We start from the raw sequence: 17061 nt of genomic DNA on the forward strand, positions 1-17061 counted from the left end.
GCAGGGTCTCATCGCTTCGCCGCTCTCCTCACCTGTTCGCCGCTCGCTCCGACCGGTAACCCGAGAGGGCACGGCGGCCCGGGACGGAGGGCGGAGCGGAGCGGCCGACGGCAGCCATGGCGCTGCGGGGCGGAGGGCGCTGGGCGCTGCGGGCCTCGGCACTGCGCGGCGGCGGCGGGCGGCGGGACATAGGGCGCGTAGCCGACGCGCCGCAACACGGCGCATTGCGGGCGGCCCTCAGGAAGGTACCGCGGGGACAGCCCAGCAGCGTGCGCGGCCTGCCCGCTGTGCTGCCCCGGCTGCTGCGTGCGGCGTGTTGGAACTGCGTGGCTCCCCGTTTCGCTTTAAAAGTCGGGTGGTGGGACTGTGGGGATTTCTGCGAGTGGGGCCAAGCTGCCGTGCTGCCTGTGCGTGGAGAGGGAGCACAAGCGGGGTGTTGGTGGAACTTGGGCTGCCCGAGTGCGACGTGAAGGACCGGGGCACAGAGCGGGGGAGCGCTCAGTTCCCTCCCAGCTCCTGCAGAGCGCAGGGTAAGGGTTGGTTTACACCGAGTGTAAGGCAGGCGGAACAGAGTCCATCTGTTACGGTGGTGTTTCTAGAAGGGCCGTAACAGGAGGTTCCTTTAAAACAGAATGATAAACCGAGAGAAAGATACACTTTGGGTAAGGTCAAATGGAAGTTGAATGCCATTCTGTGAATAATGATGGCAGTGGGGAATTATCTGTGTTCCCAGCAGTGAGATCAGTGTCACCTGCAAAAAACTGTGGTATAATTAAGCAACACCTGTCAAAGTTGGATAATTAGTTTTTTTTAAGTTAGAAAACTCTGGTGTGGAACCCACTGGCAGGGATGGTCTGGGGCCAGTGGGTGGAACAGGATGGAGTGGAGTTAATGGGGTGGGATGAGAGGAGAAGGGATGGGATGAAATGATACAGAACAGAACCAGGCGAGCTGGGATAGGATAAGGCAAGGTGAGACAAGCTGCATGTGTGAGAAATCTGTCTCTAAATTGTGATGTGCTCAAGTTCATCTGCGTGCAGGGTGTGCATTCTGAGATGGGCATGATGGAGTGTGAGGTACTGCCCCTGATTTGCCTATAAGTGAATGCTCAGCTCCTGGCTGGTGCTGCACTGTAGTTTTTTTTAAAAGCAGTGCACTCTGGGTGTCCTAGTGTTAGATCATTTATATGACCTTGGAGCTATAATGTCCAGAATTTGATAGAAGCTTTTAAAAATGACTTGAAGAATCTTACACTTTTATGGATAATTACCCTTTTTCCAAATTTCTTCTCTTTCCACACTTAATGTGGAAAGAGGATATTGGGGCTACTTCTGATTTAGACAGTTCTTCAGGTTTTTGGGTTTTTTTGTTTGTTTGTTTGTTTTGGAATTAGCTTTCATACTTCCAGGGTTAAAGCAGGATATTGCAAAGGCCATTTAATTCATCAAGTTCTCTATGGCGAAAGTTAGGCCTCTTATCCTTTAACATTTGCAGTAGTGTATTCATTTTCTTTGTTATACAAAGAAACCTGTGCTTGACCAACTTCCTTATAAGTTAGTTTCATTCATTTAAATTCCTGGACATTCTTCAAAGCAGGAATGAGCTGGCAGGGAAAGGATCAGTAAAAGAGTTGAAGATGATTCCTCTTCTGTCACTCAGGTGAATAATACAGGATTGTTTTGCTTGTATTGCAGTAACAGGCCTGCATGTCTGCAGAATCACCTGCCTTGCTCTGTCCTCTAGACTGTCCTGGGCTGTCCGTTACTCCTAGAATTTAAAAAATACTTATGTAACTATTATTTCAGTTTCTGATCATACAGAAAAAATAATCTTCACCAGTTTACATCAGATCCAGTCTAGTGTTGTTTACTCCAAATCTTCCATCAGTCAGTATTTATTTTGGCCTAAGTTAAACTGACCCCAGTGAATTCAAGACAAACTGAAAAGTAAACACTATGGCAGAGAATGACCACTGAGTATCTGGAATGCATTTTAAATGTAATGATTATTTAATTTGGGGCACTTTTTCACTAGGCTAATCCAGGTGCAGTTGCCAGTGAAATCAGAGAAGAAAATGGTGTAATTCCATTAGTGAGAACTGTTATATTTTTGTCTGCATTCCTTTTATTTTTAATCTGTTAAATTAATATATTTTAAATGATCTGTACTTCTCCAATTGTTCTGAGCAGGATGAGGAAGAGACTCCTGTAATTCCAGGAGCTGTTTTTAGCAAGGCATTGAAATAACCTTATGAGTGGTTTCCTTTACTACTTCATAGGTCACCACCCTTCCTCTTGGAAATCGAAAAACATAACTTTTCTTTACCTTGTTAACAATACTTACAGTGCACTGGTATCCTGCAGTTTGATGCAGTAATTATATTATAGTATAGGCTTGAAGGGAAAGAGGGTTTAAGCTACTTTATGTGCATGTGTAACTATGCATATACATATATGATATGTACTTTAGCATGTCCCTATTTGTATACGTCAGGCAGTAGTAGTAAGAAGCTTTGGGAAATACATTTGAGAAGGATTGGCATATATTTTGATGGAGTTGCATCTAATATAAAAAAGTTTCGTTTTACGCATGGTGATGGCTTGGACTGATTACACAGTGTTACATCTCTGTAGAATAAGGGGGATTCCTGTAAGAATGGACTGTACAAAAGAACACCACTGTTTATTGCCACTCCTGGCTTGTATGTCTGGCTTCAATTATTAACAGTGTCACAAATTTCTGTTCATTAATATATATGTATTCATGGAGGAATTAGAGCCTCTTTGTATTAGAGCATAAAAGAGCTGGATTAAATACTAATTTTCACTATAAATATCCATTAAAATTGTTGTAATCTGTCAAAATAATACAGCTATTTTGGATAGTCTGCTGATTATTACTGAACTATAACTACTGTTACTGCTGGCGCACTGTAGTTGGAGTTGTTTTGTCAATCTTTTATAGCAAATCTCAAAAAAACAGTATTGAAACAGCAAAGTCATTGGCTGTTGGTGCTACAAATAAATAAAATACTTTCTTACTAAATTGAAAGAGAAAATGGGAAAGGAAAGACAACAGAAGTTGCAAAAGATGTGACTTGGATCTCTGAAACAGTATTTGTCATGCATTTGAGGTAGAAGTTTGAGAAGGGAGACAGTTAAAAAATATGACGTTAGTAAACCTCACAGCTTTTGTACAGACAAGTAAGGCAAACAAAATTCCTAGATTCTGGGATATTTGCAGTAGCTTTGTCATCTTGTGTCTAACAGAAACACTGTATAACATTTTGAGGCCAGATCCCTTTCTGGTGTAGACGAATACAGAAATATCCTTTCCTACTGCATAGAATTTTGGGCAGTAATTTAACAGAGGGAAAGTGTTCACAGTTGATTTTTGTTGTTATCAGGGCAGCTGGGATATAGTACTGTAATAAGAAATACCACTTAAGACATTCAGTAGTACTTTATCATTGTCACACCTGATTGGAGTAGGCAGTGCAGCTATGAACTAGATACAATTTAAATTGTATCTACATAAGCGGCTTGTGACAGAGAGAATGCCTGTGATATACACAGGTTGTGCCATGGCCGTTCAGGAAATGTAGCTTTCTCCAAATCGTTTTAGGTCCTAGTAGTGTGAAAATGTGTGAGTAATCTTTACTTCTGCTCCACGGGCACACTGATGAACATGGCAGCTCCCAGCTGGGTGTCGTTGTGCTCTGAAAGCTGTTCTTTCAACTTGTTCTGAATGGTTTTTTTCTTTTTTCTTTTTTTTTTCTTTAGCCTCAAAGGTAACAAGAAAGCCTAGGTCAGGTTTGACAGATGAGCGCTGGTGGGTTGCTGCAAGGAGACTTCTGAGATTCTTGGTGTACTACTTAAAATTATTTTCTGTCCTACAGCCAGACTTGTGTGCCTAGTCAACAACTGTTGTATTATCAACATTGTTTAGGAGCAGAAGGTCCCAGGTCTCTTGCCCTTATAGCACCACCAGAGGTGTGTCCTTCCTCAGGTGGTTCAGTGGTTAGTTTATAGCTTGTCATAAAAAATTAGAGCCTTGGTTTGTCTGTAGCAGTAAGGCAGGCCAAGCTTATCTGCAATCTGCCATTTTATGGGCTTTAGCCTTCAAAATATGCTGAGTTAGCTTGAGACAGGGAAAACTAGTATGGGTGTTATGCTACGCTGTTTGAGAATGAAGCTGCTCCTCAGGCAGACTTGGGAGGGTCACAAGTATTGTAGTTAGAAATTTGCAGTGGGATAAGCAGAAGGATGTGTGTCATAATTGCATTTTCAAAGACAGAAGTGGAGACTAGGAATGTCTCCTTTACCCTGGAAAAGAAACCAGCCCTTTCCCAGGGGAAGCTAATAAAATTCTGTTGATCACCTCATCCAAAGAGAAATGTGGAACATTTTATTTCAGCTTAGCTTTATCCCAGCCACGAAAAAGGAAAACGAAAGAACAGAAAATAGATGGAACAAGAGCATGCTGAATAAAAATGTTTCCCATGATGCGGGAGCAATGTGGTAAGTAGATTCTGTGTAAGCTTCTTGTGGTTGAGATGACAGTCCAAATCTTTAGTTGCTGATTCAGCATTCAGGACTAGCAGTCCTTCAGTGAGGTCAGCTATTTGGATCTGTGAGGATACCCCAGGCTTACTAGGCACTCAGCTGATGTGGAGATGAGCGTAGTTTAAGTGCTAGGACGTACATAAAATGGCATAAGTTGTGAGTCTCTGGTGGGTTCCATCATTTGCCTTTACTGTTTGGCATGTACAGAGCCATTCTTTTAGTAGCTCCAGAGAATTATTTATCCTTTCAGTGACACAAGATAAAGAAAAGGTGAAGGCACCAGTGAGGTTAAAGCCAGTTCTTAGGACTGAATATTTTCCATTTCATCTGAAGGATTCAGTCACGATGTGGGCCACAATGTCTGAAAATGGCCCCCTGGTGCTCTGGGAAGTGCTAGAGTACTACAGGAGATGCTTGTTGCCACTTGTTGACTGTTAAAAAAGCACCATGTATGTCTGGAAGCTCTCCTAATTGAAATCTCTTGAAGAAGGATGTCTGTCAACCTGGACAAACCAGCCCAGGCACCGCTTCATAACGCATTGCTCAAAACAGCCAATATCTCCAACGGTACCCAGATTTCAGGCTGCACTTCAACCTAGTAATAGCATGAAGTGCTGAGCTCTGTCGTGAGTAACAGTGTGTAGGTGGCAAAGATGGGCAAAATCCGGGGGCATTTGCCTTTCATGTTGGATCCCATCATTATTTCATGACATCCTAATGACTTGCAGTGGAAAGGAGGCCTGGAATGGCCACAGTGAGATAAATTGCTTTGTTCGCACAGGGATATAATCCAGAACCAAATATGAATAATCATAGTTCCTAAGAATATAATTTGTGGTCACTGTGGCCAAGTCTGAACTTAGTAAAGTTGTTGGGAGGTGGAAAAGGGAGGTTTTTTTTAATCTAGTTTTTTGCCATAATAATACCATGTGTGCACTAAATGTCCTACTGACTAACAGAGGGAAAGAAAACAAGTTTTGTGCATTAGCAGCTTTGTAAGTCACAGGGATGGCACATTTTTTGAATGAGTAGCTAGATAGATCAAAGTTCTGATATTTTAAGTATTATTCCCAAATCATTTTGTGTTTCCTGACCCATTCTGTTTCCACTAAATGCTGTTTTGTTTCCTAAAGTTAAAGAGATTCAGGGGAGCCTGATGTGTGCAGAGGCATTGGGTAAATACTGTCAGTAATGAGGGAAAAAAACTTATTTTCTGCCCCAATATAAATTGTATTTTTAATATATCTCTCCTTGGATGGTATCCACTGGTTACATTTTTGTTTTTGGGGTATATATATATCCATGAATACCATGGAACCATAAGCGTGAATGTATTTTCTATATCCCCAAGAGATTAGTTCACGGTTTTTGCAAAAATATCATGGTAAAAGGAACAGAATTTCTTGTCCAAGAAGGACATGGAGCCCAGCATGGCTTAAACCCTGTTGTGTTGAGTATCAAGGGTGAGAAATGCTCATCTGATAGCATATTGCTTTGCCCGTTGTGGTGTGGTTGAATGGAGGATGTAGCAGATGCCATCAATGAGACGGAGGAATAAATAAATACAGTGTGTGGTCAAAGGAAAGAAATTGAGAAATTCCCTGGAACCAAACATAAACACTTAAATGATTGCCTGATCCTGGGGGGCTTTGCAAACATATTCCTTTCCTGCTTTTTCTGGAGAAATGGTTTTGGTATGGTATTTGCAACTCTTGGAGTCTTGGAGTGAGAAGCAATTTTGGGACCCTCCCATTTTCAGTTGTGTTCATATATTGGGGCTGTTGAAGGAGTGGCTGGGAGTGAGCAGGGACTACAAAAGCTCCCAAGTGTGCAAGGGGTTTGTGTTTGTATCCCTTTGGGCAGGGAGGAGAATGCCAGAAAGGAGGAGGGTCAGCTGGGATTACGTCTCCCCAGCTAGAGCTGGTCTTTCAGCATCTTCTTCCTCAGGAAAGGTTAAGCTGGGCTCAGCTCCCACATCCTGGTCTGGACCTTTTGTTTTCTTCATCAGGTGATGATACGTGCCAGAGTGACAAATGCCACCTTCTGCTCCACACAGGCAGAGGGACAGCACATGCTTCTGCCCAGCCCTGCACAACCTATAGGACTTGTAGGTTTTTAAGTTCCAGGCAAGCAGTGACAAAAGCTTTGTGGTTGATTCAGATACATATTTTTTTCCTCCAAAGTAAAAATTGTAGCCAGATGTATGGGAATAAAGGATTTGCAATACTTAAATTTCTGAAGCAATAATCAGCTCTGCTTTATGTATTATGTATATGGCAGAGAACTGTGTCTCTGACAGGAAAGAAACACAATGATTTAAACAGAAGCATGTCCAATTATGGCCAAATGTATAGAGCAGAAGAAATGGCATTATACTTGTAATGTGCGTGCTTTTTGGCTGAAAAGAAAATGGATGAGGACAGGTATGTTTTGTTATATATTGAGATGCTGCCAAACCTTACTTATTGGTTTTTTTTCCCTGTGGTTTTTTTTTTTTTTTTTTTTTTTTTTTTTTTTTTTTTTTTCCTTCCCCTTTAGGAAAGGGAAAATTTAATTTAGTAACGATTTGTTCTTGTGTTTGCTGATCTCGCAGTCTTTGGTAGCCAGTGCTGTAGCACACTGCGTGAGTCCTTTGTTGCCTGTGGCACAGCATAATTGAAGGTACAAAAAGGAATTGTGGTGTTATAATTAATACATTTTAAACACATCTTCCCATTTTAGACATTTATTTTTGAGCACTCCGGGAATTTTTCCATTTTCATCTTCTATAAACCTAATGAGTATTGCTTTTAAATCCACTGTCAGCTTCTCTGGAAGCTCAGCTCTGGTCACAGCTGTCTAAAGGCAGTGGAGAAAGGCGGACATGAGCCGGGTCTGTTCACTCTCACTGTGCAGTAATGGACAAAAAAATAGAAGCAGTATCCTAACATCTTGAGGTGCTAGCAATGATGTGTTATCAGTCTCCTTTCAGCCACCTTCACAGCACTAAACTGGATTGGCTTTTTCTCCTGAACTTTTAACGTACTGCCTATTGGGAGAGGGAAAAGGGGAAAGCTGAATGACCTCAAATCTTCATGTTTTATGTCTAAGTTTGCCCACGTGCACAGGAGGGGGTATATGTAGCATACCTGATGAATGTGGTTGATGTGCCACTATTTATTCTGTCAAGCACAGTTCAAACTTGTATTATTGTGGAAAGTATTCTCTCAGTTTGTTCCCAGCAGTCTGATGACCGCTCAGAGCAAAGTTTCCAAATTGTGTACTCAAGTAGGACAAACTCTTCTGCAGGTTCACATGTTACAATGTACGTTTAGCTGCCTTAAGTGAATACAGAGTAAACTCTGTAGATTGAATTTGAATGCCCAATCTTCCACGTGAACACGAGAGAGTCTTGCCTTCCTCATGCAAGGAGACAGAAGTATTAGAGCAACCTCTAGGATATGTCCCACGTTGATAAGACCCTTGTGTAGTGGTGAGTTGTTTTCACATAGGTTTCCTAGGTGAGTCCTGAGATATGCCAATAAAAATGTCTATGTTTTAAAAGATAGTGAGGGAAGGAACCAATAGTTTTGGGTTGCTAGCACCTTTACAGCAATTAGTATTAAAAGAAACAATACTCAGATGAAGGGCATGCAAAACTGCTTGGAAAATCTATGGTGAATCACTCTGTACTGCTTGATTGGTACTGGAAGAGGAAACAGAGGGTTGTAGCCTTGCTGTCAAGATCGCTTCAATGCTGGATTTTGTTTGCCAGAAGGAAGCTCGCTAGGTAACTTGGTGGCATAAGCAAACAAGGTTTACACTCAGGGAATCATTTCTGTGGCTGTGCAGTTAAGTCATCTTTGTGTGATGGGATTATTTGTAGCTCTTGTGGTCCATGATGTCCTACGCTGCCTCCGCTTCTGCTTGTGATCTCATCAGACCCAAGCCATGGCCTCTTCCTTCTGGGTGCCAACCATTGCAGGCCTGGGCTCATCACTGCCATGCTTGTCAGGGCCAGGCTGAGTTGGGTGATGTAGCCCCCAACAGCTCGTGGCTCCTGCTGCATTCAGGAAGAAGGCTAACAGGATATTCAGATGGAAAGCATGTTCTGGTGCTGCTGGTGCATCCCATGGTGATTCCTATGGGCTCGTTTTGGTAGCACATATGGGCAAGGCAATGGATTTGGCCACCTTGACTCTTTCAGTTCTTAGCCTTGGGAAAGCACTGCCTGTCCTTAGCACCAGTGCCTGCACTGTGCAATGTTGTTTGCACTCATTGCTGCCAGAGGTTATGAATTCAATTACAAGGAGAAATGTCGTACTATGAGCTGTTCATTATTCTCTTTAATTATGGCTGGTATCAAAGGCAAAGGGCTCTGTAGTCTGTTGCCTCCTTTCTTTCAAGTCAGCGTTCTGCTAATTGTCATGATATAATCAAGGAAGAAATGTTGTTAGTGGTTTGTTGCTTATTTACTCGTTCCTTATATTACTTTAAAGATTTAATCATTATCTCACCTTGATTTAAAACAAAAATACTCCTCTGACCCTGGTATGATATGGCACCTCTAAATCACAGAATTGCAGGGGTTGGAAGGGACCTCTGGAGAACATCTAGTCCTGCCCTCTGCTAAAGCAATTTCACAACAGTAGTTGCACAGGAAAATGTCCACAGGAAAGTGGGTCTGGAATATCTCCAGAAAAGGAGACTTCACAACCTTTCTGAGCAGCCTGTTCCAGTGCTCTGTCACCCTCGAAGCAAATAAGTTTTTCCTCATTTTTGTATGGAATTTTCTATGTTTCAGTTTGTCCCTTGTTCTGTGGCTGGGCGCCTCTGAAAAGACCATTGCCGTTTTGGACCCTGCTCCCTCAACTCCTTCAGTTTAAAGCCCACCTCAGAAGGTTGGCCAGCCTGCTGCCAAAGATTGCCCTGTCTCTTCTAGACAGGTGAATCTCATCCCTACCTAATGTTATAATCTTCATAGAAAGTCCCATTGTTATAAAAAACAAACTCAAAATCCATATAATTTTCTAAATACAAAGGTATGTTTTTTGTCAGACATTTTCTCTTGCTTTTCTAGTAAGTTAGCCTAATCTCAGGTGTAACTCACAGGACATTTTAGTAAAAGTTTCTTTTTGTAGGAATGCATATTAATGTATTTTTTCTTTTTTGTTGTTGTTTTTTGTAAGACTCAAGGTTATACATCATCCTACTTATTGTGTGCTGAAATATTGTACTACCACTGTACAGTATTGTAGGAGACAGATATGAGATATTGTGTGTTGAATGTTATTTTTAATTTCAGACTTGAATTGTTTGCTAAACGGTAAACTTGATGGTGAATAATGGAAAGAAGTCTTTAGTGGTTGTAAAGAATATCTGTAGACACTCTCAGTACCCAAAATGATTTAATTACAGTTACCACTAGGAATAGGGTATTTGTTTTAGATTACAGTAAGAATTAAATGACAATCTCTAATGCTTCTGCTGGTACAATGTCAGCAGAAAATACTGAGCACCATGCAAAGGAAAATCCTCATGTGTGTGGTTTTGTCTCTTACTCATTTAAACAGTACAATAACTTCCAGGGGAAAATAAGAAAAACATGCAACTATCTGGCAATGTTCTGGGGAGATATTTCTCATTCTCCCTTCTAGATGGAGATTAAAATAATCCATAACAACAACAACAACAAAAAAAGTGTATTTCAGTCTTTCTCCTCCCCTTACTCCCCTGCTCAATTTTCTCTTTCCTGAGCAGAAAGTTACAGGTTCTGTTTTCACAACACTTTGTAAAGACTACTTGAAATATAAAGCACTTTTATTTTTCTTACTACCATTGAACATGAGATGAGTGTGTTGCCTTAATCATTTTCTGACTGGACATGCGCACACAGTGTTTTTAAAAATAATTCATGGCTTATACCAACCGTGACAGTCTGCATCACTGAGATATAGACTGAGCCAAGTCTGTCTCCAGAGTTGAGTCCTTTAGTTTTATGTTTTTATGGGCTGTTGAAGCAGCCTGAAAAACCTCTGTTCCTGCACACAAGACTTAACCATGTCCTCACTGCCAGGACAAGAGCAGAATTCTGCTGTGGCTTACTCTATCAGTAGGCAGAAAAGCTATAGGGCTCCCAAATAGGCATTAGATCCCAAATACCTGCTGAGAGGTGTTTTAGTTCTTACTGTAGTCACTATCCTAGTGGTGTATGTCTGAATGTTACCAGCTACGATTTCCACATTCTTTTCCGTGATAAAGCCTGTAAAAATAAACAAAACTGCTTCTTGGCTACTGCTAAAAGCTTTTTTCTGTGTAATTACCATATGTGGCAGGTATCCCTTATGATTTAGCTCAAGGTGCCTGCAGTGCTTAGTGTTTGCTTCTGAAAGCTGTGTGCACTATGAAAATGTAAGTTAATTCAAAATTAATTACTTACCATATAAATTGATTGAAGCTTGATGTAATTCTCTGGGATCACACATTACATTTTGGCAAAAAACAAAGGAAAGGGCAAATGAAACATACAGCAAACTTGATCTGCTTCCAAATACATCTGTCTTTAGCAATGTTTAAAGTACAAGTTCTGTACGTGTGCAAATTCCTTTGGTAATTGATTATTTTGTTCACAGAGAATGTCTCTTTCTGTCAGCTTTTGCATGAAAGGGTGATAATATCCAATGATCAGTATTAAAGCATCAGCTGGTTGACCAGCACCACAGTTCTCTAGCATGTTTGTATGTGGTAGCAAAAGGAGAGGGGTTCCTCCAGGTGCTCTCTCCAACTGGTGCTGCCTGTAGTCTGATTGACCCATAACTTTTTCCTCCCCCTTTGATTCTGTGCAAATTACCTAAAGTCTTATTTTCATGAATAATACTTCTGAAGGAATTACTTCTCTTGTTTGAAAGTAGGTTAATTTGTTTAGAGTCTTATTTACGATTGCGAATCGTAAACACAGTTTAAAGTGGATGGCCCAGGAGCTAAGAAATAACTGGATATTGATATCTGGACTGTGATGTTCATTTTTTCTTGACTGTGGAAACAAACTCTAGTGCAGTTTTTGCAGCGAGGCTGTCCTTTTTTTTTTTTTTTTTTTTTTTTTTTTTTGTGTGTGTGTGTGTGTGTGTGTGTCATGCCAGGTAGATCTTGCTTTACTGGACATGACAAATTTCACCTGCTAGTTTTTAAACTTTGGTTCTGTCAAGCAGCTTGAGCTCTGCTCAAAAGTGCAGAAGGAAGCAGGTTATAATATGCAGGAATTATGTAAAGAACTTCTTGAATGCCTCCGTCATTCTTCTGACTTTGTTGAACTTCAAAGGTAGTTTCTTATGTGAAACACTTGGCTTGATACCAGCCATAACAAATACAGAATTGTGTTAGTATGTTCACATCAAACTTTTGCCAAGATCTGTCAAAACACCAGGTTGGCCTTCCGTATAGGCTTCATAATCGCTTTCAGGCACTTCCCTGGGTGTTTTCAGATCAGCATTAGCACGTGTTACAAAAAGTACAATCCAGAACATGCTTCACGTCCTGTTACTCAGCATGAAGGGCACACATGCTGCTGTCTGAGCATTGTGGATATGGCAATACAAATAGTTAAATGTAGGCTGTCCTAGTGTCCTGGTGAGTATTTTGTTAGTGTTGGCCATGAGGTCTATGTCAGGTAGTATAAGAGAAGGAGAGAGAGATGGTAATTACTGAGTGAGATGAACATTGAGCTTGTGTATTTCTCAGAATTTAGTAGGAGAATAGAAAAAGTAATTATCTGTAGCCAACAGTGAAGTATCTGTATTTCTGTGACCAGCGGGGAAGCAGAAAGCAACCGTATATGGTCTGAAATTCTCTGAAGAATGTGCAATAAATAGACAGCTGAGAAGAACACTCTACAGGGTCTCATGAGCACGGCACTTCAAGAGGAAAAGAGATCTATTTCCAGCTTAAGGAACAGTTAGCACTACAGGGCTTGTTTATTTAGCGTGGAGAAAAGACTAAGAGAAGTTCTTAAAATAATAAATTCTCTCTGTGTAGAATGGTGTAACAGTAAAATTGTGGTCATGAACTAGGGACATTAGATTGAGAAATGGTACTTGTTCTGGTGTGGTTTGGTGGCTTTTTTGCTTTACTATTGAATGCTCTTGTGTGTGCTGACTCAGTTGCACGAGGCACTTGGAGGCCCAGCAGAAGCATGTGCCAGCACCCAGCTTGGCTTGTGGAGCTAGAAAGAGGTGGACGCCATATCATAGACACTTTTTGAAAGCTATTTGAAACCATCTGCCTCATGAAAGGTCAGTGGGCATGGGAACCAACACCACAGTGCAGGGGACTGAGGCATGGTGCTGGCTCTGTTGAGCAGTTCTTCAGAACTCAGCTGCGGAAATGCGGATTGCCAATCTGCTCCCTTTTCATGGCCATGAAAATCTGAGGCTTTGTAGGATGAGCAAAGAGAAGGGAGATGAAGCCCCTTTTACTTGCTTGTCTTGTGTGCTGTGTGTGGTCATCATGAATAGGCCATCATCCATCCTTGGCTGTGTCCCTCTGAGGACAATTCAGATTTCTCTTTGTGTTGCTTTCTAGAAATAGTACCCAAGAAGATAATAATTGATGATGGGGAATTGCAATTTTCCTGGGCTTAAACCAGTCCTGCTGAATTCCTGTTGCATTAGTTGCAATTGCTAAAAGAATTTACCCCATTGCAGCTGTTGTAGTTGTGAGTGGGTGCTTTCAAAATTTTCCCTGTGTATTTCTTTTCCTTTTTTAATTATTTAGACAAAAATAGTCAGTGTTGTTTCAGTAAGAATGTCTCTGTCAGTAACTTTAAATTTATTTTTCAAATCTAGATCATCGACAAGGAGATTAACCCCTTTGTGGACAAATGGGAAGAAGAAGGACAGTTCCCAGCACATAAAGTGTTTAAAACCCTGGGCCAAGCTGGATTCCTTGGTGTGGATAAGCCAACAGGTAGGAGAGTGTGCAGCTCCTGATTATTGATGGAGACAGTGAACCATACCATTTCATATAGCATTTGCCCCAGATCAAAACCTGCTTCTGAATTCAGTGTGAAGATAACTTTAATTCCTGAGTCATAGGCATGCTGCCTACCAACTGTGCAGATATAGAAGATGATGGTGTTTCTAAGTGATCAAGTTGATATTCTCCTAAATATAAATGTAAAAAAAATTAGTGATTGTCATTTTAAAGCCAGTGAAATAAATGTCACTTCAATTCTCAATGTACAGGCCATCTAGTGACTTTTCTTTCTTCTGGATCTGGTCACCATTAAGGAAATCACAGTTTGAATGCATTGAAAGCACTGTAAGATTTGGCCTATTATATGTATTTAACCTGTACCTCTGCAGCACTGTAATGCACTGTGTCTCATCATTTGGAGGGGATGCCTGTGTGGGCTTTGGGTCACTGTATTCTAGACTGTCCTTGAACTATTCTGACACTATTTGAGCCAGAAAGATGTGCAGAACAAATCATCAACGAAACAATCAGGTACATGTTTTCTTGTATTTGTGAGAAAACATCTAGAAGCCCAGAGGTGTAGGAGGTATTTCAACTCTTCAGCTAAAATGCGTGTTCCAAGTATTTTTCATTTGCATTCAATGTAATAGATACTTCTTTTTAAATACTACTGTTACATATTCCTGTCAGAATTCTGTTTCTTTTCTCCCATTTTCTTATTCGTGGTTTAGAAGTATAAAACAAAAGCAAGTTTGCATAGGCAAACATTGAGCAATCTTATCAAATTCAAAGCAACCTGAAGTGACGTTTGAACAGTTAACTGCAAATAATCATCTATATAGAGCAGCTCGCACAACCTTAGCTATGCCACACCACATCTTTATGTTGCTAAGGGACAGGGTTTGAACTGTATCTTTTTACCAGTTATTTTCAGAGGAAAGTTTTCTTGAAATGAACTTTCGTATTTTTCTACGTTCCCACTTGGAAGATTTTCCTTCAGCTAGGGCTTGCAGAACTGGTTAGCTGTCGTTTTCTGACAAATCCAATTAGATCTGAGCTGGTATTTCTTTACAGAACTGCTGACGGATTGAGATTACACTTAAGATTTGCTTAAAGGACAAAAAGGATTATTGGAGGAATGAGGAAAAAAAAACAACACCTCCACTTTCTGCCATAACTGTTTGATAGGCAGATCTGAAGTATGTCATGGCGTGGTCTACTTCAGACGGCTAACGCTCGTGTTAATTGTAGTAATGGTGCCTTTCACTGCTTCCATATTATAGCTCTGACTTTGTTGTATACATTTTAGGATGTGCAGAGGCCTCCACTGGGGTAAGGAACCTCAGTGCCAAGCATGCCATGCATGAATATTGTGGAGGTGGGAACTTTGTATAATACTCACAAAGTAGTTAGAAAAGGAGATGAATGAACTATAGTGAAGAATGGGCTCGGAGAGGCAAAGATGGGTGCAGAAAGCTGCATGCACTGACTGCATTTGCTGTACTTGTAGTTAAGAGTATTTTATCCTTGGCTTTGACACTTGTATCTATCTAGCTGTTAGTCTAATTTGTTGGAGCTCTGCAGCTGCATTTTACAAAAGCTTTAAAGAACTGGAAAAATTCCTCAGTGCTACTTTGTCACTCTCATCTGATTTTCTGGAGCAAGATGTTAGCTACAGAAAGAGAAACAGCTCCTGCAAGATTTCTTTACCATTGTAATGATACAATAACATCAGGCAAATTCTGAAATTATGGAATGGGATGGGATGATCGGTGAAACAGTCCAATGGGTAATATCATGTTCTCAACAGAACTTATTTTGGCAAAGCATGAAATTCTTCATCTTTTTTTTTTTTTTTTTTTTTTTAATTTTTTTTTTTAATTACCGCTACCATTACACACTGGTTACATAGCAAGCATAAGTACTCTTAAAAAAATAAAAAAAAATTAAAAAAAAAAAAAGTGAAGAAAAAGATGAGAGCTGTACCTTTTATACTCTGCCCAGCCACTTCTATTATTTAACTGCTGTGTACCAAGGAAGAGGTACTTGAAGACCTGAAGAGAAATGAGGAAGTCAAGAGCAGCCAGAAGTTTGGGGGGTGTTGGGAGAGGTCTGGAGAGGAGAGGTTGATTGGTTTGATTGGTTGGAGAGCATTTGAGACGTGGAGCTGTGTGAGTAGGAATCTGCCCTACTTTCCTTTTCCAGAACAGACCAAAATTACAATTTTCCTTTTATTCCTCCAAACCTGGATCATGAAGCATTTGTAAAGAAGACCAATTTTTTTTTTTTCCTCAAAAGAATTGATTCTAGCAGCTGCAGTTTTGAAATAAAAGTTTTTCTGATTTTATTTTCCAAGGTCATTCTGTTGAGTATTTTTTTTTTCCCCTCAGTAGAATTAATTTTGAAGCTTTCTGATTGGGCAAAAGCAATTTGCAAACTTGTTTTAAACTTGTTTTGCTTTGATAGAAGGAAACATCTGCTGGACTTCCCGTTTGCTGAAACTGGACTTCTTCCTGTGTAAACACTGTTCCATTTGTGAACAATGAGCTGCTAGATGGGAGACAGGCCTTTCCCTTTTTTTTTTTTTTTAAGGGAACATGCCCTAAATGTGTCACTTATCACTGGAAACTTTCTCTGTATGAAGAACTGATTTAGGGCACTGTTTGCATTGCAAAGGTTCCACCAATTCCCACCATCTGCAGTTGTGGGCTACAAACTTGTCAATATTTTTCCTGGATGCTTTTTTTGCAGTTGTTTATGCTTGTAGTGATATTTGCTGCAGTACAATAGTTCAAGATGTTAGTTGCAGGGGTTATGTAAACACTGGGCAAGGCCAAGCCATACACATGTATAATTGGAGAATGCTGAGGATGATCAGTGCATTTAACCTACTGCGCTCTCTGGTCAGTCCTCTGCCAGGGAATGATGTTTTTCTTTAAATCATTATTCTGCTCTGCTATTCCTTGAGGGTGGGGGGAAGGGGGGGAGTGTGTGTTATTCTCTTTTATTAGGAAATTCTTTCTACTGGTAAAATAAATGGTGAAAAAGTAAATGTTAATTGTGAATAAAAAGTACCACTTTGCTATGTGCAATATGTGTTTTACAGAATCACTCCATTCAGCCTGAAGTATTTAGTTTGAGGGGAAAAAAGACAGCATCTCCAAATACTTATTACACTTCATTTATGTTTACTGTGTGTTTCTCCTCAAATTATAAAGTTTCTGGGCTTTTGAGGTATTGACAGTCCCAAAACTAAAGACATAAAATATTAGGGTAGGCAGCAAAAATATTTTAAACAGCCTTGATAATTGGCCATTGGAGATTCCATAAGGGAAGTGGGCAAGACATATTTTTTGGAGCATTTTATGTGCAGATTAGATGAGATATTGGAGTAAAAGCTGAAAACATCCATGTGGTCTTTTATAATCTTGTGGTTTGTAAATCAAAGCCTTGGCTGTTAGTAAATTTTAGGATGTGTTGCCAAAGACACAGGCCCCAAATATGCTGTTAGATGCCTGTAAAGCTCTGCATGTCAATGCAGATGACT

General features: G+C 40.5%; 1 protein-coding gene across 2 annotated transcripts in view; it reads left to right on the forward strand.

Annotated features, from left to right (window-relative positions):
• Window positions 1-100: 100 nt before the first annotated feature.
• The window catches only part of LOC125695741 (probable acyl-CoA dehydrogenase 6), a 78948-nt gene continuing 61987 nt past the window's right edge, over window positions 101-17061 (forward strand). Inside the window, exons 1-2 of one of the 2 annotated variants that reach the window (XM_048950617.1) lie at window positions 101-245; window positions 13385-13505. In XM_048950617.1, coding sequence (XP_048806574.1) covers window positions 117-245; window positions 13385-13505 — 250 coding nt within the window. In that variant the 5' untranslated portion in view covers window positions 101-116. Of the gene's footprint in view, window positions 246-388; window positions 531-13384; window positions 13506-17061 lie in introns of those variants that run through there. The other variant, XM_048950618.1, reaches the window with a different exon arrangement.

The sequence above is a fragment of the Lagopus muta genome, chromosome 7 (genome assembly GCF_023343835.1).
Source record: "Lagopus muta isolate bLagMut1 chromosome 7, bLagMut1 primary, whole genome shotgun sequence".
Taxonomy (NCBI): domain Eukaryota; kingdom Metazoa; phylum Chordata; class Aves; order Galliformes; family Phasianidae; genus Lagopus; species Lagopus muta.